General features: G+C 38.3%; 1 protein-coding gene across 2 annotated transcripts in view; it reads right to left on the bottom strand.

Moving 5' to 3' along the window:
- LOC131144111 (phospholipid-transporting ATPase 3) overlaps positions 1 to 27,520 on the bottom strand; it is a 124,547-nt gene that overhangs the window by 25,204 nt on the left and 71,823 nt on the right. For both annotated transcript variants that reach the window (XM_058092504.1, XM_058092506.1), the window contains exons 9-16: positions 19,720 to 19,785; positions 19,305 to 19,426; positions 19,127 to 19,211; positions 18,941 to 19,018; positions 18,735 to 18,851; positions 18,390 to 18,539; positions 18,214 to 18,318; positions 6,004 to 6,146 (exon numbers count right to left, since the gene is read on the bottom strand). In XM_058092504.1, the coding sequence (XP_057948487.1) occupies positions 6,004 to 6,146; positions 18,214 to 18,318; positions 18,390 to 18,539; positions 18,735 to 18,851; positions 18,941 to 19,018; positions 19,127 to 19,211; positions 19,305 to 19,426; positions 19,720 to 19,785 (866 nt within the window). The remainder of the gene's footprint in view (positions 1 to 6,003; positions 6,147 to 18,213; positions 18,319 to 18,389; positions 18,540 to 18,734; positions 18,852 to 18,940; positions 19,019 to 19,126; positions 19,212 to 19,304; positions 19,427 to 19,719; positions 19,786 to 27,520) is intronic.

The raw sequence follows: 27,520 nt of genomic DNA, 5'->3' as shown, positions 1-27,520 counted from the left end.
ATAACTAGTGCACAATTTTATTATTCTTCTATTGATGTGAGTCATGAATCTTCTCAAAATGAGGTCGTAGACTTGTCTTTAGTGACCCTAAGCACTGTTGGGGCCTCTAGGCTAGAGATGGACTTTGATTTGTCATCACACTTAGTTGTTGAACTCGCAACGAACAGAAAGTTGAGTTGCCAACTACTAGGACACATATTCATGTCAATGACATTGCTCTTCAACCTCAATTTTCCATTTCGAACACAAAGAGCAAGGAACAATTGGCTGCCGTAGAGTTTGTTGAAAACTCTTCAGTCATGGAACCTATTGTTGAAAATCCTCTTCAGATTATTTCTCCTCAATCCTGTAAACTTGCACCTCCGTCCCTTTCATCTTCTCCCTATACATTTTCCTTAACCAAATCTAGTGAAACTTTGTCTATCTTGTTCGAGTATGGACCGAATGCATATTTGCTTGAGCTGCTAATAGATTTGGATATTAAATTGATTTCTTGTTTGGAGGACTTGCTATTTTATTAGAGGACATTGCAGCCTTCTATGCTACTTGAGGTTGGACAATCTACTACATTTTCTCCAATGGTGATTGACAATGCAATGCAGATCATGTCTCTTCTTGATTTGCCTACATGTTTGACTTTGTTTCCACACATGAAGCTAAAGCTACTACGCCATTACAAAACTCAAGGTCGAGTTTTCTCTAACAAAGGAAGTTTGATGGAGAACCACCAACGGAGGATTTTATATGTTCATATTGTATCTAGGTTTTTATATGTTAGTTTGGGAAAGTCTTAATATTTTAGAAGTTTAGTCAGTTTTGAGTTTATTTTGTGTAGTTAAGTAATCTAGGGTTATTTTGTAATTTTTTGTTTTATTGACGCTTTTATGTAAATATGTGTTCTAGTTAGTAGTGGGTATAAGTGCTGGACATGCAAGTTATTGGTACAGTTATTGTTTTGAATCAGATTGCAGTTTCCCTCTCTGTTTGTCTTTCTCTCTTCCGCAGGTTTTGCTCTTCTTCTTCTTCCTCCATCTTTCCTACTTTAGAAAGTGAACAACTGCACACCGATGAAGGCCAAACTCAACTACTACAGCACTAAAGCGGCCAAGCCGTGCCCTTGGAGATTGTTTTAATGCACGCAATGATTTCTTAAGTTGACACACTGAGCCTGACAACCCCTAGGCAACAAACCCAGGTGGTTGTTTCATATATACCTCCTCATGAAGATCACCATGTAGGAAAGCATTCTTCACATCTAACTGATGTAAAGGTCAATGACAAGGGGTGGCTAAAGAAATGAACAAACGTACTGAGAAAAATTCAGCGACCAAACAAAATGTATCTGAATAATCCAAACCATGCACCTGAGTATACCCATTAGCAACATGGCGGGACTTCAAACGAGCCACAAAACCATCAAGATTGACTTCCACAATGTACACCTAGCACCAACCAACCACAGACTTATCAGGAGGAAGAGGTACCAAATCCCAAGTATCATTATCATGTAGTACATGCATCTTTTCAACCATTGATATCCTCCACCGAAAATGGGATAGGGCTTCAAAAATAGATTTTGGAAGAAAAATGAAAGATAATAGTATTAACAAAACAGTAATAAGAGGGTGACAAGAAATCATAACAAACAAAATTAGAGATTGGATGTTGGGTACAAGTGCATTTACTTTTCAAACAGCTATAGGAGGATCAACATCATGGGAAATAAGATCATCCTATAAGGGAACTAAAGGCATAGTAGTAGAAGTTGGAGGGGGCACTTCCCTTGTGTATAGCTGCAAATTGGGATGATCCAGGCGAGAAGGATTCAAATTGGATGAAGATGTAGGAGGATTGGGCACAGATACTAGGTTTGGATCGAGAAGGCAAGGCAAAGGAAGATACTCATTAAGATCAACATAACTCAAGGAATCAGAGTAGTATGGTGTAGACTCAAAGAAGGTGACATCAGCAGAGACAAAAAATTGATGTAAAGTAGGACTATAACATCGATATCCTTTTTGAGTATAGGAATAGCCCAAAAAGATACATTTGATAGCACAAGGATCCAACTTATCCATTCCTAGAGTTAACTAATGGACGAAGGAGACACGGCAGAATATACAAAGAGGAAGGGAGAACAAAGGAGCCTTAGGGAAGATAACTGAATATGGAATTTTATCGCCAAGGACAGAGGATGACATTTTATTGATGGGGGAGCAAGTTGTGAGCACAACATCACTCCAAAAAACTTTGGGGACATTCATTTGGTATAATAGGGTACGAGTGACTTCAAGAATATGTTTGTTTTTCCACTCTGCAACCCCATTTTGTTGTGTAGTGTGGGCACAAGAATACTAATGGATCATATCAGAGCTAGTCATATAAGTAACGAATTGGATACTAAAGTACTCCTTAGCATTATCACTACAAAGTATCCTGACTAGCATATCAAATTGAGTCCTTATTTGGGAATAGAAGGCACAAAAGATATCAAACAACTCGAAATGATCTTTCATTAAATATAACCAAGTCATCCCAGAGTAGTCATCAACAAATGTAACAAAGTACCGAAACCCCACTATGATGTGACACAACTAGGACCCCAAATATCGGAAGGGACTAGCATGAAAGGACTAACCACTTGTTTTCCGACCCAAGAAGCAAAGGGAACACGATGATGCTTGCCCAATTGACAAGACTCACACTCAAGATTAGACCCAGAACTCAATGTAGGAACTAGTTGTTTCAACTTGTCCAAAGATAGATGACCAAGGCGACAATGGATTTGAAGTGATGTAGTTGCATCTATGAAGGCAATGGGTGGAGAAGGTGAATCGAAGTAGTAAAGTCCACAAGACTCATGTACTATGCGAATTGTATTTCTTGTATTCAGATCATGAATAATCACAGAATCAAGAAAGCATGTGACAGAACAATTTAATGATTTTGTAATCTTATTAGCTGACATGAGATTGAAAGGAGATTTAGGAATATATAAAGTAGAAGAAAGAGAGATGGAAGGAGTAAGATTTACTGTTTCTATCCCCTTAACAACAATAGTGGACCCATCAACAAGGGTAACTTGAGGTAAATTTTTAGGATACTGGATATCAAAAAAGAAGTTGGTTGCACCTATTATATGGTCAGTGGCAGCAAAATCGATAACCCAAGGACTAGTAGGAAGGATACCAGATGACATACAGGATGTAGGATTACCTTTTTGGGAAAAAGACACAATGTGAGAAGATGCTTGTTGAGACAAATGATACTGTAGAAACCTAGAATACTCCTCTTCTGATATAGTCATAGTATGCGGTTCACTCAAACAAGTGACTAACAAAGGAACCATACTTTTGGGATTAGCAAACTCCATCCTAACATTCACAAACTCAGACCAATGACCATAAGAGATTAATCGTTGGAACAATCGGAATAACCACAAACAAGGTGACCAACCATGAACAAGTCACAAATAAATCAGTACAAGACTGCCACATCACCAAGAAACTCGGACACAGCCCCAAGAAAGCAACTCACAGTACTGAAACAATTGGAGAAGTGAACAACTTAAACTACCATGGAGAAATCACCAACCAACTTCTCTAACACAGCCACAGCCTCATAAAAAAAATAAAAAATAAAATAAAATAAAATAAAACAGCTTATGGGCACTGTCACTGCTCCAGAAAAGTCACCAATGACTGTTGCACCGAACAACAACTGACAAATTAGCACACGTGCATGGTTAAACAAAGATTGGATCTTTGAGCAAAACACATGTCCAACAGCTTGATATTTTGATATATGGAAGGAATTAGATCATTGAATCAAAAAACACAACAAATCCCACTGTTTCAGACCCAATAAACTCAATAACCATTGATAAACTGCTTCACAAAGCATCAAACAACCATTCCTTTGGTGTCGCACTAGAGCAATTAAAAAAAGGTGAAAACTTCGGCCGAAAAAACTCACGAAAAACTCCAAAAACATGTTCATAGAGAGACTGGATCACTGCTGGATCATTTCAGGTCAAAACTATGCATGAAAGTGGCTTCACGCGCCGGCGCAGGTGGTCGGCACTAGCAGCCTTTGTTCAGCACATGAGGGCACGTGAGACACTGCCTGGAAGTGGGATTTCAGTGGGGGGCAGATTAGCAGCATCTGTGGGTGACTATGGTGTTGGTTTTGACAAATCTATAGTGGATTTGACGTCCTCGAACTAGCAGTGTCGCCCAGAAAATTCCAGTGATCAGTCTGACTTTCTGCTGCTGCTGGCTGTTTTCTAGGGTTATAGTATTGCTGAAAAAATTTCTATGATGATATACATGCGGCGTATTTTGGGTTTTAGGCTTCGGTTTTATGGTGGTGGTAACACTTAGGGTTTAGGTTTCAGAATCATGCTCTAATACCATGTTGAATAATTGGACCAAATGGAAGACCTAAACTCAATGATAGGTCTCTCCCTCTATTTATAATATATGTCAAGTACAATAGGAATGACCAAAATACCCTCCCTAACTTACACTTATTACAAACCAAACTCTAACAGTTAATAATAATGCTAAATGACTGAGTAACCATTAACAATTGGTTTTGGCCTAAGGTGGGATAATGAACTTGTGTTCAAGGATGCGTTCCTCGAGCGTCTTTGAAGTAGACTAGGGTCGGGTCTACTATGGAATTTGAGACGTGTCTTGGTGTTTTGAAGAGTTGGGTCTTTGGATCTTGGTTGTTCCGAAGCCTCTTGCTTTGGGTTTTTGGGAGTGCTACTAGAAGTCTATTGTACATGTTAATCAACTATGACCTAATAAGATGGTGTGAGGGAAGATGTCACTGTCTTACAGCCTTGTAACCATGACACATGGTTTTGGCTTGGTGTCCGGACTTGGATGGAACTTTGGTTAACATGGATCGATTACCAAAGAGGTCATGGGGATGGACTCCAAATGTCTCCATGACATTGTGGTTGATCCTAACAATAGCCTGGGTGACGTTCTTGAGTTAAGATATATGATCATTAGACCCCTAGCTGGTTACCCATATGTGAATGAGAATGCTTTGGAGACATTACTCTTGGGGGAACAAGTAAGTGGCCTACCTCCTCCAATATCCTATTGGGTCTACATGAGCATCCTGAGGAGAGCTCAAGGGGGGCCTTTTGATAAGCTCAAAGGATTATGAGTTCCTACGTAAGATTAGAAGCAACATGGACAATCCATTTAATAGTCAAGTCACACTGTACTCAGCAAGGAGGTTGTGATGTTCACCCATGTTGGCCATCAGCCATACCATTGGGCGGTGTCATCTCAGACACAAATGGAGTATTGAAGGGACATTAATCCTTTGTATGTCTTACTCAAGTGGTGTATACTATCACTTCCCTCTGCTCCGACTAGTGGGTGACAAGTGATACATAATCTGATATGAGAATTGTGCTATGGCTATGAGAATTACCCTTAGTGCTGGTGGGATGTGAGCTCAAATCCCTTACCATTCGAATCACGGTTCCTCTGTGATAACCCTAGTTGGACAAGGGTTTTCAGACCATTAGACTTGACCACTAGGTTGGACATTAGAGTGTTTCCACGGATGAGGATGAGTATGACTTGGTAGGACTTTGTGTAGTTTTGGCACAACATGGGAATGATTCCTTCACACTTTATGCAGAACAATGCAAGGGTGGTTCCTTGTGGCCTTGGAAATCTGTAGCTCCATGACAATTGGGCTTGATATTTCTTAATAGTTTTCTTAATTCTCTACAAAGTATCATCTTTTGGTGGGTACTGCCCTGAGGATAAAGTTGGTGTGCCTAGAAATTGCACTATTAGGTGGACTGAAATTTACGGCAGTAATCTCTTTACAGTTTGAGGATTCAGCAGTTACTTGAATCCAAGAAGGTAGTTAAAATACTATTCTGAAATCTCAATTTTTATTTGTTAATATCTCTTCTACTATTCCACACATATTTGCATTAGGAAAGAAAAGAATTAGTGTACAAACCTGTAAAAGAAGAATCCAAAATTTTTTGCAGCCATAACCAAAGCAGCTTCATCTGGGGAGGCAGCTTGATACGAAATTTTTTCAGGGGACTCATCACCTTCAGGAAGTACAGTATGACATATGGCAAGGCATCTGAAGAATGCCTACATAAATAATGAAATTTTCACTTCAAAATGGCAGTGTTGAAGGGAAATATACGAGATCATAACTCTGCCTGTGTCATTGGAATATACAAGACTGAAATCATAACAAGACATATGATAAAAGTTTATGGCAACTTAATTAATAGCCCACCTGGACATATTCCAACAAACCAGGAAAATTCTTAGGTATTTATCAAGTTTTTACCAAATAAAAATCAAGTTTATCATTGAGAAACAGGAGATAAGAGCAGAAATGAAGGGGGAGAAGTTTCTTCCAAGTTCCAAGTATGAAACCTGCATCAAGAAATTAAAAATAATGTAGAAATAAAACTAGAAAATAAATTTAAAGCCTATCAAAGAAAACCAAAGAAATGGGAGAGGCATTATACTTGCCAAAATAACCCTTCAATGTCAATGTTCCTCTTATTGCTGAGAAATTTGCCTCCAAATCAAAATTCTAAGAACCCATTTAAGCCTCTAGTAAGACCTTGCAGGGAATGAGGGAAGATTAAAGAAAGGAACAAGCTTGAAAAATGTTTAAGAAATTCATTTCTAAGCAATTTTTCCTTTCCTTCCCCTTGTACTCTTTATGGACCTGATTAGCATAATGGAGCATTAAAATTCTCAAAAATGATTTCAACATTTTACAAAGTAGAAGAGTTTTCAAGGACCTCATTCACCTCCTTCAGCCCATTAACAACACTCGATCTATTGCTTTCCAACTACACTAAAAACTTCTCAATGATGAAAAGCACAGTCTTGAATGAATCCTCAAAAAGACGCGACTGTTTCTACTACTATGAATGGACCGCAGCAATCACAGGGCAGTTCTAAATCCAAAAAATTTAAAGATCCCTAAAATTAAAAGAAAATAGTCAACACGATAGAAAATGTAAATGGGTTAAGGACTAAGGACTACTAACAAGTAACAACCATCAAATCATGTAGTCATTCCCTGCATGAACAAGACCAACAATGAGAAAACAAATGGTCACCAGATTCACCACTATGACAAGTGTCAGAGCCTTGATTAGCTTTGACATTGCCTAGGCACATGGCATGGGCAACTTATATGCCAAAATAATAGCTTAAGATGACGTCATGGGTTGCCTTGACAGTCGATGGTTGGTTACTCTATTTTGCTCAAGAATGAGCACATAGATGCTAAGTCGCCTACTCAACATGGTCAGAGATGGACATGGTCGGCTTAAGATGGTTTATTCAGTTATGTCAAGTTCTTTATTGACATATGGTGCTGCTGGGACATGGAATAAGTCATGGTTAAGGGGAAACCATACTTGACACAAAGTGTCGACTTGTGGGCAGGATGCAATGTCAATGTCAATGCCAAATGTTGCAGAGTTGACATGTTGACCAGGCAGGGCAGTTGCTTGGAAGTTTTCCTTGTAAGGCTGATATACAAGCTTGGCTAAAGGGTAAATTCATGGGTTGACAACTAGGCATGTTTTAGCCACATAATTGTAAGCATAACTTGTTGTGACTTGTTGGCAAATGCTGGCGGGGTCCAGCACAACCTAGGTAGCTACAGTTGTCAACTAAAGACCCTAGGCAGTTGGGGTGTCAACTGTGTACTAATTTAATAGTTGGGTGGTATGGGACGCAGGTTGAATTCGTGCATGGTGTTCCTGCACATGTTAAGAGTGTGTAATCCTAGTCTATGAATAAGAGAAGATTAGGAGGTGCTGCTCCTGTAAGTATTGTAGCCTTGTGAATGTTGTTTCATTGTTATACACTTGCAGGACTTAACCAATGAATTTATGCATGAGTGTCATAGGCTTAACCAAGTATGCCACTTGGTGCCATCACAGTGTCAAATTGTGAATTGTGAACCTAGACCCTATGACAATTGGTATTAGAACCTGGTTTGTTGATGGCGAACTCAAGTTGGCGGGATCGACTAGATCATTTGGAGAACTTTCTTGGCTTTCCACAAACCAACGATACAATTCCATTGGCGGTACAATGTGAGGATTAACCAAGACGTTGGTAGAATTGCAACAACATGTTGGTTTTGTGGTTGCTACAGAAGCCAAAATGTCAACGTTGTTGAGTGACATAACAATCCTTACACAAACCTTGAATGGCAGACTTGGCTTGATAGATGGTGAAATCGCCCTTGTGAAAAGAGCCATCTCCTCGAGCTCTAGTAAGGGTGAGGCTTCTCACAAAATTTACGTCCCTAAATGAGACCTTTTGAAGGAAGTAGCAAGGTGAAGAAACTTAATAATTTCTTATGGGACATGGAGCTTCAAGGCTGCCCACGTTCCAGAGAATGAAAAGGTTGCCATGACATCAATGTCATGTCGAATGATGCTAAGTTAGGTTGGCATACACAAACAAAGGATGATGCAAATGCAAGCAAACCCCAAATTAAGACATGGGACACCTTGAAGAATGAATTGAAAAATCAATTCCTTCCCTTCAAAATGACTTGGGTAGCAAAGCATGCCCTTAAATGATTGAAGCAGACCGGAACCGTGCGGGACTATATCAAATATTTCAATTCCTTACTATTGGACCAAAAGAACATGTGAGAGGAAGATAAGTTGTTCAACTTCCTTTCTAGTTTACAATGTGGGCATAGATAGAACTATGTACACAAATAGTAAAAGATATCCTAGCAGCCATTGCAGCAACAGATGGCTTGGTTAAGTTCCGACCAACACCAAGACCAAGGGTCCCTAAGACTAAGAAATACAAACATAAAGGTAATGTCAATGAAGAGAAAGGGAAGAAGAAGAATAAACGGGATAAGTCCAAAGGTGAAGGCCACAACCAGAATAAAAGGAAAGATGCTTCCCAAGGTTCCCAGAAGTCTACTTGTTTCATCTGCAACGATCTTCCACCAAGCCCATGATTGTCCTAAGCAGGGCAAGTTGAATGCTTTGGCAGTCTAAGATTCAAAAGATGGTGATTTGTATGAGAAGGGGCTTTCGCATGTCAACCCACTGCAGTTGCTAAATGCTATTACTATTGCAAAGCCCTTCTCTCAAAAAAGCCTAATCTATGTTCGTGTGAAGATAACTGCTATTGAAGTTGATGCTATGGTGGATTCCAAGGCCACACACAACTTTACTGCAAAGAAGGAGGTCACAAAGTTTGGCCTCAAACTCACTCAAAATTTGAATCAGATTAAGGCTATAAATTCATAAGCAAGGCCTATTCAAGGAATGGCCACTATTGTCTTAACCTTGGGATCATGCAAAGGAAAATGTAGTCTAATGACGGTGCCCCAAGATGATTTTAATGTCCTACTCAACATGGGATACTTTGTGAAGACTAAAGTGATCTTGATGCCCCACATTGTTGGGATCCTAATCTCTGATGAGAAGGCATCTTGCATTGTTCCTACTAGGGGTGGCAAAATAGGTCGAAACCCGATGGGTGACCTGTGGCCCACCCGTTTAAACCAGGTTTTGGTTTCATACTAGTCGACCCATTTATAAACGGGTCAACCCGGGTTTGGGTTGAGTCACCCGTCGGGTGACCCATTTATTTGCCTACTATATAAACACATAGTAACACATAAAACCCTAATTTCTATTCCACTCCTGCACGGCTGCACTCCAGCCTCCACTGCCTTGCACCCTTGCCTGTCTGCCCAGCACGCCCTCACTATGGTGGTCATTTCGATGGTCTTCTGAAAGCTGAAGCTCGCCATCTCCCTCACGACGCTCGAATGGTGGTCGTTTCGGCCTTTAGGTCCTAGATTCCCAAAGGAGGAAGACGAACCCGGCCAACACTAAACTCCGACCAACATTGAACTCGGCCATTTCTGTGGACTTGTGGAGTGGAGTGTGGTCCTGAGCCCACACTCACAATGAGCATTTGAAACTGAAAGTTGAGACCAAACCCTAGCCGCACCAGCATGGCAACACACGGCACACAAGCGCAGCCATAGAAGCACGCAGAGCTGCAAAATTCATCTCGGCTCTCGGGCTCTCCCTCGGTCTCACGCTCATAGATCTGTGTTTGTTCAGATCTGCCAATGAAGGAATGTTTTTTTTTTTTTTTGAAGTTGATCTATGTTTGTTCATATCTGCATGGAGTGTTTTTTTTTTTAAACAAAAAAACGTTTAAAAAATTTTTAAATAAATAATTTATATTTTTTAAACGGGTGACCCGTTTATTAAACGAGCAGGTTTGGGTTTACATAGTGGTCATTCGATAATAAACGGGTCAACCCGAACCCGTTAACCTTGACCCGTTTACGACAGACCTAAACCTAGCCCGTTAACCCGATTTGCCACCCCTAGTTCCTACAATGTACAAGGATCCAAGCAAGAAGTGGGGTAATCGGATGGTGGGTATCATCTCATCCATGCAATTGAATGACATATTGAGGAAAGGGGACAACACATTCTTAGCTACTCCTGTGGAGATCAAACCAGCAAATGGTGGAAGTTCTCGGTGCGGTTGCAAAACTTTTGAGCGAGTTTTTTTTTATGTCATGCCTATAGAACTCCCAAAATCTCTTCCACCTAGACATGCAACTAATCATCAAATAGAGTTAATGTATGATGCTAGAACTCCTACACAAGCCCCATTTAAAATGGGACTTCGGAGTTGGAAAAATTGAGGAAGTGGTTGGATGAGTTGTTGAGTGCAAGACTTCATCAACCCTCCAAGCTTCCTTATGATGCTCTGGTATTGTTCCAAAAGAAGCAAGACAATTCACAAAAGTTATGTCTAGATTATCAAACCTTGAACAAGGTCACAATAAAGAACAAATATCCAGTCCCCAATGTTGAGTTGTCGTTCAATCAATTGGCTAAAGCATCAATATTCATGAAGCTGAACTTGCGATCAAGCTACTGGCAAGTCAGGATCGCAAAGGGGCATAAGTCTAAGATAGCTTGTGTAACTAAATATGGATCGTAAGAGTTCCTAATAATGTCTTTCGGTTTGCCTAATGCCCCTGTAACTTTCTGTAATTTAATGAATGATGTTTTCTATGAATTTACATATCAGTTTGTTGTTATCTATTTGAATGACATTGTCATCCACAACAATTCTTTCGAAGACCATGTGCAATACTTGAGGAAAGATCTCACTAAGTTGAGTGAAAATCACTTGTACGTCAAAAAGGAGAAGTGCGAATTCCATCATCAAGAAATTATATTCTTGGGACATTAGGTTAGCAAAGAGCAAGTGCGCATAGATGAACAAAAGATAAAGGCCATCTGATTGGCCTACGCAATCAAAGGTGGTTCAGTTGCATTCTTTTCTAGGTTTAGCTAACTATCACCAGAAGTTTATCCAAGGATACTCAAAAAGAGTTGCCCCATTGACAGACTATTTGAAGAAAGACAACAAGTGGGCATGGACAAATGAGTGTCAATGTGCCTTTGATGGATTGAAACTGAAAGTGTCATCAGAATCAGTGTTGTAGTTGTCTATATTCAATCTACCTTTTGAGGTACATGCAGATGCTTCTGACACAGCAATAGGAGGATTCCTTGTGCAAGAGGGACACTTTGTGACTTCGAGAGTAGAAAACTAAAATAAAATGAGACCCGATACCCCAGTCACGAAAAAAATAAATGACTGCAATAGTGCATTGCTTGGAGACTTGGAAGCATTACCTGCTAGGAACTTGGTTCATTGTGGTGACTAATAATAGGGCCAATATTTACTTCAAAACTCAAAAGAAACTCTCACCAAAGCAGGCTCAATGCCTCAATGGCAAGATTTTCTAGCTGAGTTCGACTTTGAATGGATGCACAAACTAAGAAGGAAGAACCAAGTGGCTGATGCTTTGATTCGAAAATACGTGGAGGCATGTGTCACAACCCTCACGCAGTTAGAATGCAGGTTCTTAGATCATGTTCGAGATGCTGCAAATAAAAAATTTTGAGTTCAGTCGACTCTAACAGATGGTGAATGATGAGATTGTATGTCAATATTGGTTGGAGGATGGATTGTTGAACACAATGGGTATAGAGTATACATCCTTTTTATTAGTGAACTCAGAAACGAATTACTGTGAGAGGTGAATGATGAACAATGGGCTGGTCATCCAGGAAGGGAAAGGACACTGGCACTACTAACCAAATCATATTTCTGGCCTAAATGGAGGAAGATGTAGAAGCCAACATCAAGACATGTCTTCTATGCATGGTTTTAAATTGCGGTAGTGGGTAGCGTAACGTAACGGTAACAGGTGTAACGGGAAGCAGGAGTAGCGGATGTTACATAACGGGAAGCGGGTGTAACGGCCGTGAATTTTTTTGAAGCACGCACAACCTTGTGCATATTAGCGTACTTGCATGTTTTAAGCTTTTGGTCATTCTTAGAAAGGGTTTTAGTGTATTTTGGACCTTTTAGTTCGAGTAACTAGGTTATTTGGTAAGGGCAACAAGTTTACATTTGTTTTAAACCATCATTGATAGAAAATTACGTGTGTGCACATATTTATACTTCTCGTTGTTCTTATCTATGATAAATTCTTATGTGTGCTAAATGAATTAATAAAATAAAATACATTATACATTCCATTAATCTATTAGACACATAAGACATACGAATAATATAAATATAAAATAGCTAGAAAAGAAAGAAGGTTGAAGTTGAAAAATAAAGAACATAAATATCACATTACTAATATTATTAAAAAAAAAAAAATTCCTAACAAGTTAGTATTTTGAAATTGTTAATTAATGCATCTATTGTGAGTATTTAAAGAAAAAGTAAATTTTGTATCATTGTCAGCCTCATTATAATCTTTTCCCCCTCTTGCCACTGGGTATATTGAGAATGATATAAGAAAGAGAGAAAAAGTGAGAAGAAAAAGTAAAAAATAAAATATTTTTTTGGTGTAACAGTCCTGTAGCGGTTACGTAACGGCCGTAGCGGCCTTTACGTAACGGTCGCGGTCCATAACGGCCGCTATGGCCGTGATTTTTCTTCCTACTGATTTCGCGGTGTGTAACAGTATTGGTAACCCAAAAAACCTTTACGTAACGGCGTTACGTAACGGTCGCGACCTTTATTTAAAACCATGCTTCTATGTCAACAAGACAAGTTGGAGAGACAAAGAAAGGCAAGGTTTCTGCAACCTCTTCCTATTCCAAAAAAGCCATCGAGAAATGTGACTATAAATTCATTGTGGGTTTACCAAAAGTAAAGGACCTGCAGCCCATTTTTGTGATTGTCGACCAGTTCTCCAAGTATGTAGTGTTTGTATCAGCACCCAATGCTTGTCCTACAGAGGTGATTGCAGAGTTGTTCTTCAAACATGTGATTAAACACTTTGGGAAGCCTACGGATATAGTAAGTGATAGAGACACCAAATTTACAAGTAGATTATGGACACACTTGTTTAACCAGATGGCGATTGAGTTGAAGTTCTCAACAAGCAATTGCCCTCAGACCAATGGCCAAACAAAGAAGGTGAATGCTTTGCTTGAAAAGTATTTGGGGCACTATGTGACTGTAAGTCAAAAGAATTGGGTTGATTTGCTTGATGTTGCCCAATTCTGCTACAACCTACACAAATCTTAATCTACAGGGAAGAGTCCTTTTGAGTTGGCTTTGGGGTTTCAGCCACTTACCCCACATAAGGTGTCTATACAGCATAATGGGGGGAAATTTCCTGCTGCATACCACTTAGCCCGCAGTAAATAGGAGATGCTTGTAGAGGCAAGAGACAACTTGTCCAAGGCAGTCCAGAAGATGAAAAAATATACAAACAAAAAGAGAAGGGATGTTCAGTTTCAAGAAGTGAACATGATTCTTCTGAAACTAACACTTCAGATAAGGAGGAAGGCTAGTAGCAAGACAATGCATAGGGTATTGATCCCCAACTATAATGGTCTATTTTGAAATTAAGAAGAAAATTGGAAATGTTGCTTATAGATTGAAGCTACCTAATAGACAAAAAGTTCACCCAACTTTCCATGTGAGTTTTTTTTAACCTTACCATTTAGACCTCTTAAAAGAGAATAGGAGGCAGCCAAAGAGAGCTCCACCAGCGATAAGGAAACAATTTGATAGGGATGTTAATAGGATCTTTGATCACAGAACTAAGGGATGGAGCAAGAAGAATTGAAGAACCCATTACTTGGTAAAAAGTGGAAGGGTTTGTCACAAACAGAAGCTACATGGGAATGGGACAACCTCCCAACAAGGATGTTGGTGCCTCTTCTAGTGGGGGTGGTCTGTCAGACCCTTGATTAGCTTGACATTGTCAAGTCACACAACGTGGGAAACTTAAGTGACAAGGTAGTAGCTTAAGATGGCCTGTCATGGGTTATCTTAACATTTGATGGTTGGTTATTCTATGTTGCTAAAGTGGGAGCAAATAGATGCAAAGTTTCCTACACAACGTGGTTAGGATGGACATGGTTGGGGCTACGGTCCTTGACAAGATTGCTTACTATGGTTGGTTTCTGTTGACATGGTTAGACTGCTTATTTGGTTATGTCAAGTGCCTCGTTGGCATATGGTGCTGCTGGGACATGGAATAAGTCATGGTCAAGGATGGGCATCTGGGCATGTTTTTAGCACATAACTTTAACTTGTTTAGCCTTGTTGGCAAATGTTGACCGCATCCAACACAACCTAGGTAGTTGGGGTTGTCAACTGTGTATTAGTTTATATGGGTGGCATGGGACGCAGGGGGAATTCGTGCATGGTGTTCCTACACATGTTAAGAGTGTGTAATCCTTTCCCTTGAATAGGAGAAAGGTTGAGAGGGGTTGCTCCTGAAAATATTGTTACCGTGCGAATATTGTTTCATTGTTATACAGTTGCTGGACTTACCCAACAAATTTGTGTGTGTCATTAGCTTAACCAAGTGTGTCACTTGGCGCTATCACAATGTCAAGTTGTGTGCTGTGAACTTAGACCTTGTGACAACAAGCATAATGCATATATGAGAAGAAACAAATGCGGATTTTGTTTTCTGAACTGTGTTTCCCACGTCAACCTCTATAAGCAACAAAATCACATGATTTGTGGGATGGTGCAAGTAAACCTCAGATAGATGCATCCCTTAAAAGCTTAAACCTCAGATAGATGCATCCCTTAAAAGCTTCCAAAACACAAACCACGAAAAAGGCAAGATAAAGCTATAGCTCAGTTAGGTGCAGCCCTTAAAAGCTCCCAAAGCACAAGCCCACAAAGAAGCAAGAAAAAACTATCTTTATTCCAAAACAGACTCAAAGCCAAAATGAAAAGAGAGTAGATTGCTAACTCTCTTTTGGCATGATGTTTTATGTGAGAAGGTCCATTTGGTACCGAACTGCCAAATTTATTTGTCCACAAATGGACGCTAGTAAGTCTTTTCATGAAGTGATAGTCAAGGAATTTGGACATGGGTCACTTGAATTTTCCTTGGAAAGCTATATGAAAAGGTTCTGCTTAGTCATGCTCATATAGGATCTTACTTAGAAGCACATCTTAACTATTGATAATGCACAAAGAATGGACGTGGTAAATCAATGCTTCTTATGAAAAAAAGTGGGGAAGGGTCCTACCTATAAGAGTTTGTGTATTGCCTTTTGGGAAAAAGGTGGGTTTGCCCTAAATTAACAAGGGAGTAACTTCTTGTTTGCAAGGTCCTTTAGGAAGGAAAGCAAAACAAAATGCTAACTTCATCCTCATGCAACTAGTTGAGCTACTGGAAGAGAGAAACAAAAAATCTTTTGATGGCAATGAATCACACTACCAAATTAAAAGAGAGATTCATCAAAACTCTTTCTTTTGAGGGAAATAGTTCATGTGATTTTGTTGACAATTTATAGTTAAAATAGGTGGTTACCGTGTTGTATACATGAAAAGATGCTTTCCCAGCATCTCTGCATTAATTCGACTTCTCCCTAACTTCTATATATATATATATAGTATTATGCTCTTTAGAGGAAAAGAACAACTCCAAAAATTAGAAGGTTCCAAAACAGATTTTCTTCAAAACAGCGGAAAAAGTATACCACTCAAGATCAAAATTTTCTCCTACAAACTGCTAGATAAGACAATTATATTCACTACTTTCTACCCCAGGCCCCAACCATGAAATTCAGGGTCCATTCTTTAAAGAAAATATCACTCAGAGTACCAGCCGCTGAAGTAAATAAAAACTAGAAGAAGAGTTCTACTTGTCCAGTTTTACTCTAGAAACTAAAATCAAGAGTCCAAGAATTGTGAAGCCACATAACTAACAAAACAGATGCAGTCCCATAATCCGTTTTCTACACTTTAAATTGCTTCATTGCCTATCTAATAGAAAAACCAAGGAAGTTTCACCCAGCCATATGAGAAGTTCTATCCAGGTCCAGTTTATACACAATTCCACTCCTCTCTTTTGTGCGACAAACTTATTTGAAATTAACATTCCAATCAAAATTTTTACACACTTGAAGCATGAAATCATAAGTAGCTAACCCACCTCATTATAAAATAAGACTTCCACTGTGATCTTTACAAGAATTAAGTCCCAACACTCCGTCAGAAATCCGGTAGTGTAGCCATCGAAACCTTATGCCTCATTTTATCAAGTTCAAAAACTCATTTTTCACTCCTTCAAGCCCAAACAGTCTTTTAAACCCATGAACGTTCTCACTTCTTCTAAAGTTACAAGCCAATCCATGAATCATAATTCTCTTTCCTTCTCCAGCACAATAAAGGCAACATAAACAACTTCTCAAATCAGTGAGAATGCATTTTGCTAGAACATATTGCAATCATGGTTTTAAATCGCGGTTGTGGGTAGCGTAACGTAACGGAAACGGGTGTAACGGGAAGCGGGTGTAACGGCTGTGAATTTTTTTGAAGCACTCACAACCTTGTGCATATTAGCGTATTTGCATGTTTTAAGCTTTTAGCCCTTCCTTCTTAGAAAGAGTTTTAGTGTATTTTGGATCCTTTAGTTCGAGTAACTAAGTTATTTGGTAAGGGAAACAAGTTTACATTTGTTTTAAACCACCATTGATAGAAAAATTACGTGCATGTGTATTTATACTTCTCATTGTTCTTATCTATGATAAATTCTTATGTGCGCTAAATTAATGAATAGAACAAAATACATTATACACTTTATTAATCTATTAGACACATAAGACATACAAATAATACAAATATAAAATAGTTAGAAAAGAAAGATGGTTGAAGTTGAAAAATATAGAACATAAATATCACATAACAATATCAAAATAAAATATTTTCCAAACTGGTATTTTCAAATTGTTAATTAATGCATCTATTGTGATTATTTAAAGAAATAGTATATTTTGTATCATTGTCATCCTCATTATAATCTTTCCCCCCTCTCGCCACATGGTATATTGAGAATGATTTATGAAAGAGAGGGAAAAAGTGAGAAGAAAAAGTAAAAAATAAAGTAAAACTTTTGGTGTAACAGTCTTATAGCGGTCACTGATTTTTCTTCTCAGTGATTTCGCGGTGTGTAACGGTATCAGTAACCCAAAAAATCGTTACGTAACGGCGTTACGTAACGGTCGCGGCCTTTATTTAAAACCATGATTGCAATATAACAAAAGTCTAAGATCCCTGAGCATTTACCCAGACAGTAAACTGAATGCAAATTTGTATATGAATCCAAAACTATTCTTTAATTATTTCTTCATAAAGGAAAGAAACAATCAATATAAAAATACACACAAACACATGCACTTGCTTCAGAAATTAATATGAAATTCTCCCAAATGTATGATCAAATTTGACTAGGAGATTGTGAAGAAATAATATGAAATTGCAATCACAGCCATCAAGATCATCAACCTGCGGTATCGAATATGACAAATGCAAGAAAGAATGACCAAAACATCCAAGGAGAAACATTTTATCCTATTCAAACAGAAGTATAAATATAAAGGTCAGGATGGGATTTTCCTCTCCAGACAGCAAGAGTCTTATAATCCCCATTCTAAAGAAAAGAGAGGATTTGACAAAGGCAAAACAAGAATAATAGGAAAAAATAAACCACGAAGGCTTTATGCTGCTTACAAACATTTTCACTCTTAAAAAATGAGTGAATTAAAAATAATCGCATTTAGTTCCCATCAAATAAAATAATCTATGATTCTACCTTGCAAGCATCAGGATTAGGCTCATTCCTCCAAGCACCACGCATAAGCCTATCATCATCAAAATTGAAACCTTTCTCGCGTATTGCATTAGCTGATTTGCATACCTGTGAAGAATTCAAAGATGTTAAAATTACTATAGTAACATGTCCACTTTGTTAAATCTCAGTCAAGTAACCTCTGGAAGTTTTATGCCACTCCGCTGTGCTTCTCCCCTCTCAATTTCTGTAATACCATTTCCATAAACCTCTCCTCCAATTGAACACTTGAAGAACTCCATCAAATTTCTTGTCAGAGTTCCAGTTTTATCAGAAAATATGTATTCCACCTAATCAAAAATCAATTGAAACGAATAAGTCACAATTTAACTATGACAGTCTACATTATTAAATTATATTAAAAGATAAGATAGAAATTCATCCAAGCACTGCATAGAAATATCAGATATACAAACCAAAATAGGAAAAAAAAATAGTAAATAAATAAAAGAGGCAAAAAAAATCAACTAGGCATCAATATACACCTGTCCAAGTTCTTCATTCAAATTGGACGTACGTGCCAATGCAGGGGTGTTGGTTTCAAGGTGGTACATATTTAAGTCCTTATTGATAAATTGAGTGGACTGTATAAATTTGATCATCTGGAATCATAAAGACAAGAAATATTTTTTAACAAATATCATATGAACAGCTAGAGCAAACAATAAAAAAACTATGTAATGAGTATCACCTCGATGGAAACATATAGAGAAATTGGGATAATAGTTGAATACAATGTAATCAAGGTAAACATGGTAAGGCAAGCAACCTGCAATACCAATAAAGAGACTTTGAACAAAAATTTGGCAGAGAGATGTGGGGAAAAAAAAATATATTATCTAGATGACCCTTTACATCAGCAAGAAAAAAAAAATACCGTTAGTCTGTTGTCGGGGTTGAACTGATTTTCTGTTGCCTTATTAAGATCTAAGTAGTAGTACTTGCGGTTTATGAATATGCCACTGCATAATTTCATTAAAGACGACCAGTTTTACCTTGTCATATGTGAAGATATGGAAAAAGAATTTCGATGCTATAGCAGCTGATTGTCGCACCTGCCAATGGCTCCAATCACACACATGGCGAAGAGAGTACCAAAAAGACTAATTATAAGTTTATCAAGCTTCTTCTCCAGTGTACTTCTTTTAGAAGGAACATTCATGGCATTCATCATAACCTGCAAATTATCAAGTAGCCATAAACATGCATTAAGCAACAAGTGTAGAGCATAGAGTACAAAGAAAAAGGAAGCAGGGGCATCTAAAGACTAAAAAAGAAAAATAAACATCTTCATTTAGCACATAAAACACATAATGAAACTTTTCAAGAACCTAACAACAACTGCCAGAATCTACGGCATTAATTTCCAGATAAAACATTTGGTGTCAGAATGATAACAAAGGACAATTTCCCCACAAAACAAGGGAACGGCTCACATCATGATTTAAAATGCATTCTACAATAGCATACCTTCGTTTCTTGCCCTGTGAAAACAACAGCCCCAACAACATAATCAGTGTTCCTAAGACTGCAACCCTGCAACCATACAGTACAAGTGTCAAAACAGATGCACCTCAGTTTCAACAAGAGAACAAACAGCAACTTGAACATTGATTTTCTAATTCAATAGACTCTACATGTAGTAGTAAGGCAGTTTGCATCTCTCTCCCCATACCCTGCTTTGGTGGGGCCCTAGTGCACAGGGCTACCTCTTTTATATAAATTACTTGGTCAACAAAACACGAGACACATTCATTTAAGCAAACAATATACCACAACACATTTGAGCAACCAGATGTTCAAGGGCCACAGAAAGATCATAATGGAAAATGTGGAGAGGTGTCACCAACCATAATCTAACTCAAACTCCTTACAAAATTTGTTTTACTTGTGAACAAGTAAAAAACTGTCACAGCTGTGTCAAGTTATGGTTAAGCTATCTACAAGTTACAACAATATGTATAAATATGGTAGAATATTAGGTGTCGTTTGATTTGCAGGATCAAAAATGTTCCTCTGCAATGACATTCCCACAAAGCCCATTCCTCGGAATGAGATGCCTAACTCATGGAAATATTTTTGTTGGTTTGCATTGGAAAATTCCAGGAATTGTACAAGGGATGCCCATGTCAGCTGGTATAACATGGAATCCTGACGAGCATTTTAAAAACGTTTATGCCCTTGACAGACGTATAAAAAAATATATGGAGAATAAAAAAATTTTTAGCATAAATATTTAGCATGAACATGCAACAAATAAAATGCATGTCCTAAAAAGATCATAATGGAAAATGTGGAGAGGTCTCACTAACCATAATCTAACTCAAACCCCCAACAAAAATTTGTTTTACTTGTAAAAAGGTAAAAAATCTGTCACAGCTGTGTCAAGTTATGGTTAAACTATACACAAGTTACAACAATATGTATAAATATAGTAGAATATTAGGTGTCAATTGATTTGCAGGATCAAAAATGTTCCTCTGGAATGACATTCCCACAAATCCCATTCCTCAGAATGAGATGCCTAACTCATGGAAATATTTTTGTTGGTTTGCATTGGAAAATTCCAGGTATTGTACAAGGGATGCCCATGTCAGCTGGTATAACATAGAATCCTGAGAAACATTTTAAAAATATTTATGCCCTTGACAGATGTATAAAACAATATATGGAGAATAAAAATATTCTAAGCATAAAAACTTACTATGAACATGTGCCAAATAAAATGCATGTCCTAAAGATCTTTTTAACACAAAAAGAAATATATATTAAGAAAGAAATAAAGAGAGCTTAACCTTAGAGAGGACAAGAAATCCTTGAAAATAAAAGACAGCAGTCAATGTGTCCTAAAAATTTCAACAACATAATAACAAAAAGTTTAAATAATAATAATAATAATAATAATACTCTCATTTTTTATTGCTTCCTATTTTGAATCTAATAATACTCCAATACTATAAATATAATAATAGGGCATAAGAATACTGTATTATGGGGGAATTAATGTCCAATCAGTTAAATAGTGGGTGCAATTTTGTCCCAAAAATAGGATGTCCAGGGGAATGAGATTCCCAAGAAAAATACCCATGGAGAGCATGGGAATGGAATTCCCATGTTTTGCAGGAATCCTTCATTCCTAGCAAGAGCAAGCTTACCACCACGTTAATTTCCTATATCAAAACAAAGATGGAAATGGAATGCAATCCATTGCTGCGGATATTTAAAGATCCTGTGAACTAAACAGCCCTTGATGACATTTTTGTCACTATGTTTTTAAGGACATGATGTTATATAATAGCCTGTCATATTTATTTATTTTTCTATACCAAAAGAAGAAGATTTCATTAGAGGAACAGGAATGTACAAAAAGGAGAATAAGAAATCCTCCTAATCAAAATAGGAAAAACAAAAAAAAAAACAAAAAGTAGAAAAAGTTAAAGGAAAACACTAATCAAACCAACAAAGAATTGAACACCATTGGATATCTGAGAAGCTCACTCCTTTAAGAACCAAGAACCAATACACCATAACAAAGCTAAGAAATGAATCTTTCCCTATAACAACAAAATATTCTGCTTCTTCCCATAAAAAAAAAATATGTGTGTTATGTTCCAACCATAAACCTTATTAATGGTTATTTGGTCATTTCCCATTATTAGTATATGTTAAGAGTTATGTTAGTAAGTGTTACTTAATAAGGGTATTGTGGTCATTGGAATTGTACTCAACATATAAGTGTTAATAAGGGTCTTGTGGTCATTGGTATTGTACTCGACATATATTATAAATAGAGGGAGAAACCTATCATTGATGTTAGGTCTTCCATTTTGCCCAATTATTCAACACGGCATCAAAGCCAACGGCTCAAGTAAGGTCCGAGTGTTCATGCATTGTTCTTATGGAAGTCAATCCCAAAGACGAGACAAATGCTAATCCCGTCAATGAGTGAACCCCCTAGTTATGTGTTCTTTCCCATCGATGAGTAGTGACTCCTAATTGATTGCATGACTAGTAATGTCTTCCATTCAAGAGGGAGTGGTCAAACTCACAAGTCAAAGGGAGATTGTTGAGAGTTTCACTTGTGAGTTTCTCCCACATTGAAAAAATAGAGTGAAAGATGGGTGTTTCTACATGGTTGGGCCCAAGACCTAATGTCTTAAGCTTTTGTGCCAAGTTAGTGCTCACCTATATATATCCAACCCAAAGAGAGGACTCTTATATGAGGACTAGGGTCACACTCATATTCAAGAATATACAGATGCAGATTTGGTAGGGTCGCCTTCTGACCGAAGATCCACAGCCAGGTATTGTATCTTTGTTGGTAGTAATTTGGTTTCTTGGAAAAATAAAAAACAGACGATGGTGGCCAGGTGAAGTGCTAATTCACAATATAGGGCTATGGCTCACACTATATGTGAACTTGTTTGGTTGAAGAACATGTTGGAAAAACTAGGTTTTCCACATTCTCAACCTAAGGAGTTGATGTGTGATACTCAAACTGCTATTCATATTGCCTCCAACCTGGTCTTCCATAACTAGACAAAGCACATTAAAGTTGATTGCCACTTTGTTCAAGAGAAACGTGTATAGAAGCTTATTAAAACCACTCATATGAAGTCTGATTTTCAGCTTGCTGATTTGTTCAATAAAGCCTTGGGAGGTACTCGCGTGAAATTCATTTGTTAAAAGCTAGGAGCGTATGGTACATATGCTCCAAGCTTACGCTCCTAGCTTGAGTGGGAGTGTTGATGGTTATTTGGCCATTTAGCATTATTAGTATGTGTTAAGAGTTATGTTAGTGAGTGTGAGTTAGTAAGGGTATTGTGGTCACTGGAATTGTACTTAATATACACAATAAACAGAGGGAAAGACCTATCATTGATGTTAGGCCTTCAATTTTACCCAATTATTCAACAAACCCCACAGTGCACTAAAAGAAAGCACTTCTCCATAATGCTACAAAAAAAAAAGAAAAAAAAATTTCCTACCAAACCTAGAAAAGGAAATTGACAATAAGTTCTCCATCATATCCGGACAAACCCAAAGTTTCTCCCAACAAACCAAAAATCTTATTGATGTAAAACAAGTATTAGAATATAGGAATGGAGCTACAATTGAGAGAAATAGGAGAGAGAAATAGAAGAAGAGAAGGGAAGAAAAAGAAGCAGAAGCAGAAGCAGCAGCAGCAGGACAGAAACAGAACACAAAATGCAAAGAGAGAGAGAGAGAGGAACAAAATAAAACAAAATGGAGAAGGAAGAAGAAGAAGCGGCAAAAAAGGGAACCCACCAGAGAGGGAGAGAGAGAGAGGGGGGGATGGAAGGAGGGAAACAGCGGCAGTTCTAATTTCAAAATGACAACTGCACACCAACTTGCATGTCCCGCACTAACAACACCCCTACTAATACACATGTTTACAAACCCACCCCAACTAAGCACATAATTACAAAATATCAAAAACAGTCACTAAATAATGCAAAGAGATCCTAATACAAGCACAATCTCCTAACCCTATACCTAAAATACATGTGCCGAATAGGCAGCCTCTAGGATAAGATATAGATGGTCCTCCATCATACTACACTGGCTGAAAGGAACTCTACTCTGAAGAGTGGGACTGCAAATATGACTAGCAAATCAGGGGTGCTATCATGGACTTCATCCTTGACAAGCCATGTAGCTTCTAACTCGAGACAACCTCTCCTTTGAACAAAGTAGTGACAAAATCCACTGTAAGACGTCACATTGCCACAAACTCATCATCCACGATAGACACCACTGTTTCCCGTGGCTAAGAAATAGGGGGAGGCTGAGGAGCTATTCAACCAGCATGAGCACCAAATGGCAAAGCAAGAGGCTCAAAAGTGCCTCAGTAAGGTGCCAATCCTCCCTATTAAAAATTGGACTAATGGTCAGAAGTCATATCTAGTGAAAATGCATTAGGTCCAAGTATCTTAAGGATGGGAAAATGCCAATGGCACAAGCATGGAGCATTTTAAATGCATTTCTAGGGTAGTATTCGAGTCTAATGCGAACAAACACTGTCACCTACATTGAACTTTCTAGCTCTACGATGCACATCTGCAGCAAGTTTATAATCCATATTACTTAATGCAAGTTTTTGCCAAACCTCAACATGCAACTCATGAATGTGATGAACAAAAGACATACCAGGCTCAAAAATATAGACATCGAGTGGCAAAAGAACAAGATCAATGCAGACATTGAGTTTGTAATTGAATACACACTCAAAAGGACTCTTACCCATGGACCCATTCACAAAATTATTATAAGCAAACTCAACATAGGCAACACCAAGTCCTGATTGCCCTATTTTTCTCCAACGACACACCTAAGTAGATCACCAAGACTACAATTCACAACCTCAGTCCGACCATAACAGCGAGACCCACACATTTTCCAAATTATCTTCCAATAGTAGCTAGAGAACTTGATATCCCATATCAAACACTATGGAGGTTGACAAGCCATGCAATTTGATGACCTCTCTAAAGAACAATTTAGCCATATTAGATGCATTAGAAGTCTTATTACATGGGATAAAATGCACCATCTTGGAGAATCTATCAACAACAACGAATATGCTGTCACCTTCCCAGGCTGATTTGGGGAGTCCAAGAACAAAATCCTTACTTGAGTCTCTCCAAGGTAAGTCTGACAATGGCAAAGGGTATGAAGACCAATTTTGTGTCCCTTAGATTTGACTAACAGATAGGTCCAACACTGAGACACTATCCTAGCAATATCACTCTTTAAGGAAGGCCAATAAAACCTATCATCAACTAAGGCAATGGTTTTATCCGTCCCTAGGTGACCAACAAACCCTCAAGATAAGGAGAATACCTGCTACCCTACTAAGGCCATCAGCCACTTTATTCCCAACACTAGGACGATGCTAAAGGAACAAAAGGGCACTTGTTAAGGAACTCTACCCAACCATCATGCTTCACACTCAACTTCTTCTGTGAGCTTAGGTATCGCAAATCAAGGTGGTTAGAAAAGAGTACAAACTCTTAGAGTAACAAGTAGTATTTCCAATGTTGGAGGGATCACGTTGTAGCATAACTCTTTATCATATGTAGCATATCTCCATCTAGCATCTAAAAGTTTTTCACTAAAAGATGTTATAAGGTGTCCCTCACTCCCTCCTAACTCAAAACCCCACCCATACCTACCCCAATGGCTTCACACACCACCTAAAACACTCTGCGAAAGTCTAGATTGCCTAAGTACAAGTGTTTCAGTCATCTTCTATTTGACCTCTCGAAAAGCTCTAGATACTTTGAGGGTTCAATGAAACTCTCCTTTCTTCAAACACTCAAAAAATATATGCACCATGATGGTGCCAAAATGCCCTATGAATTGCCTATAGAAAATAGTGAGACCATGAACACTGCAAACAACAACAATATTCCTAGGCTCAAGCCACTCTCTAATTGCTCTAACATTTTCTAGATCAGTGGCTATTCCCTGCCCAAAGATCACAAAATCACGAAAGAGCACGCTAGATTGTAAAGTTGCACTTCTTGACGTTTGCAAACGAATTCACTTCCCTCAAGGTGAAAAACACCTCATGAAGATGTATCAAGTGCTCCTCCCTAGATTCACTGCAAACCAATATATCATCGAAGAAGACCACTAGGAGCTTCCCCATGAATGGCAGCAGAACATGTGTCATAACCCTCGTAAAAGTGTTGGGGGCATTGAAGAGTCCAAAAGGCATAAGCAACCATTCAAATGACCAACTTGGGACTTAAAATCCATTTTCCACTCATCTCCTAGTATAATTCAAATTTAGTGATAATCACAACATAGGTCAATCTTGGAGTACCAACTCCAGCCAATCAGCATGTCAAGCATATCCTCAAGTCTAGGGATAGGAAATCTATACTTGATGTCGTGTGATTTTGTTGATGGCTCTACTATCCATACACATCATCGAAGATCCATTATTTTTCGGAGTTTGAAGAGCTAGTGTTGCACAAAAACTAAGACTATGTCTCACAAAGCCCCTGTCAAGTAGTTCTCCTATCTATATATTCAATTCAGCATTCTATTTAGGGTTCATCCTATAATGTGGGAAGATAATTGTCAACCTTGAATAAGATCTAAGGCATGTTGAACGTCTCGCATAGGTGGTAGCTCATTGGTAACTCCCCAGGCATAACATCAGAGAACCCACCAACAACTCTCCTATCTTATGTGGGTACCCAGTTGAAACTCTCGATGTTCTAAAGAAACCTCTCTTGTAATGATTGCTAAAATGCGCATGTTTTTTGCTCTTTTGCTCAAAAGCCCTATGATCAAGCAAGTGAATGCTTCTTTGAACTTGGACTTGAATGGCTATCTTGTTCCTTAACTTAGGATCCTTGGGAGTGACCATGGCAGGGATCAAGATGATATTTTTTTTCTTTGTGCCTAAACATATAAGTGTTTTCCTCACCATAATTGGTTACATCATGATCAAATAAACATGGTTGCCCTAATAGGACATTGGCCACATCCATTAGGAGTACAATAGTACATCACAATTGACCCTACCCCTGTAACCTCCCATTTGGATAGGTACAAGACACCTCTCGGTAACAAGTAGATTTGCCATGTTTACCCAATTCACCTTTAAAGGATGAGGGTGTGGCTCTCCCTTAAGGTTCAATCTTCCTAGAGCAGCCTTAAAGATCACATTCATCCTATTAGCCTCATCAATAACTAACTTTTAGTCCTATCTTCACAACAAATGAAAGTGTGGAAAATAGTGGTCCATTTCCACTTCTCACCATCCATGGTAGTGGATAAGACATACCTAACCACACTAACATGGCAGTCATCCTCAAAATCATCAAAAAGCTAACCCTCATCTCTCAAGTACTCAACAACATCAACAATCTGACCCTCAGAATCAAGTAGGTCATCAGTTTCACGCTCTAAAGCTAAGAGTCACACATGGCAGCAATTAGACCTCTAGCAAGGCAACGGTGTTGCTGCACAGATGTGTTACTAGCCTAAGGAATACTAGGTCCACTAGAGCAAATGACATGATGTGGCTCTATTTGCTTCGCTGAACTCTCTCTAGGGATAGATTGAGGGATGGTAGACTTAGGAAAGTATTTGGAATGACAAGACTCACACATCAGAGATGAAGGCCTACGGGAGATCCTAAGGTACTTTTACATGGCAAGAGCTTTCTAATAAGCTGCCTCTAAAGATTCAGGTAAGAACAATTCAACCTCTCACCTAGCATCTTCCTTAA

This window comes from Malania oleifera, chromosome 12 (genome assembly GCF_029873635.1).
Source record: "Malania oleifera isolate guangnan ecotype guangnan chromosome 12, ASM2987363v1, whole genome shotgun sequence".
NCBI classification, from domain to species: Eukaryota; Viridiplantae; Streptophyta; class Magnoliopsida; order Santalales; family Ximeniaceae; genus Malania; species Malania oleifera.
The sequence above is the reverse complement of the archived record's forward strand: the minus strand, read 5'-3'. Positions and strand labels throughout refer to the sequence as shown.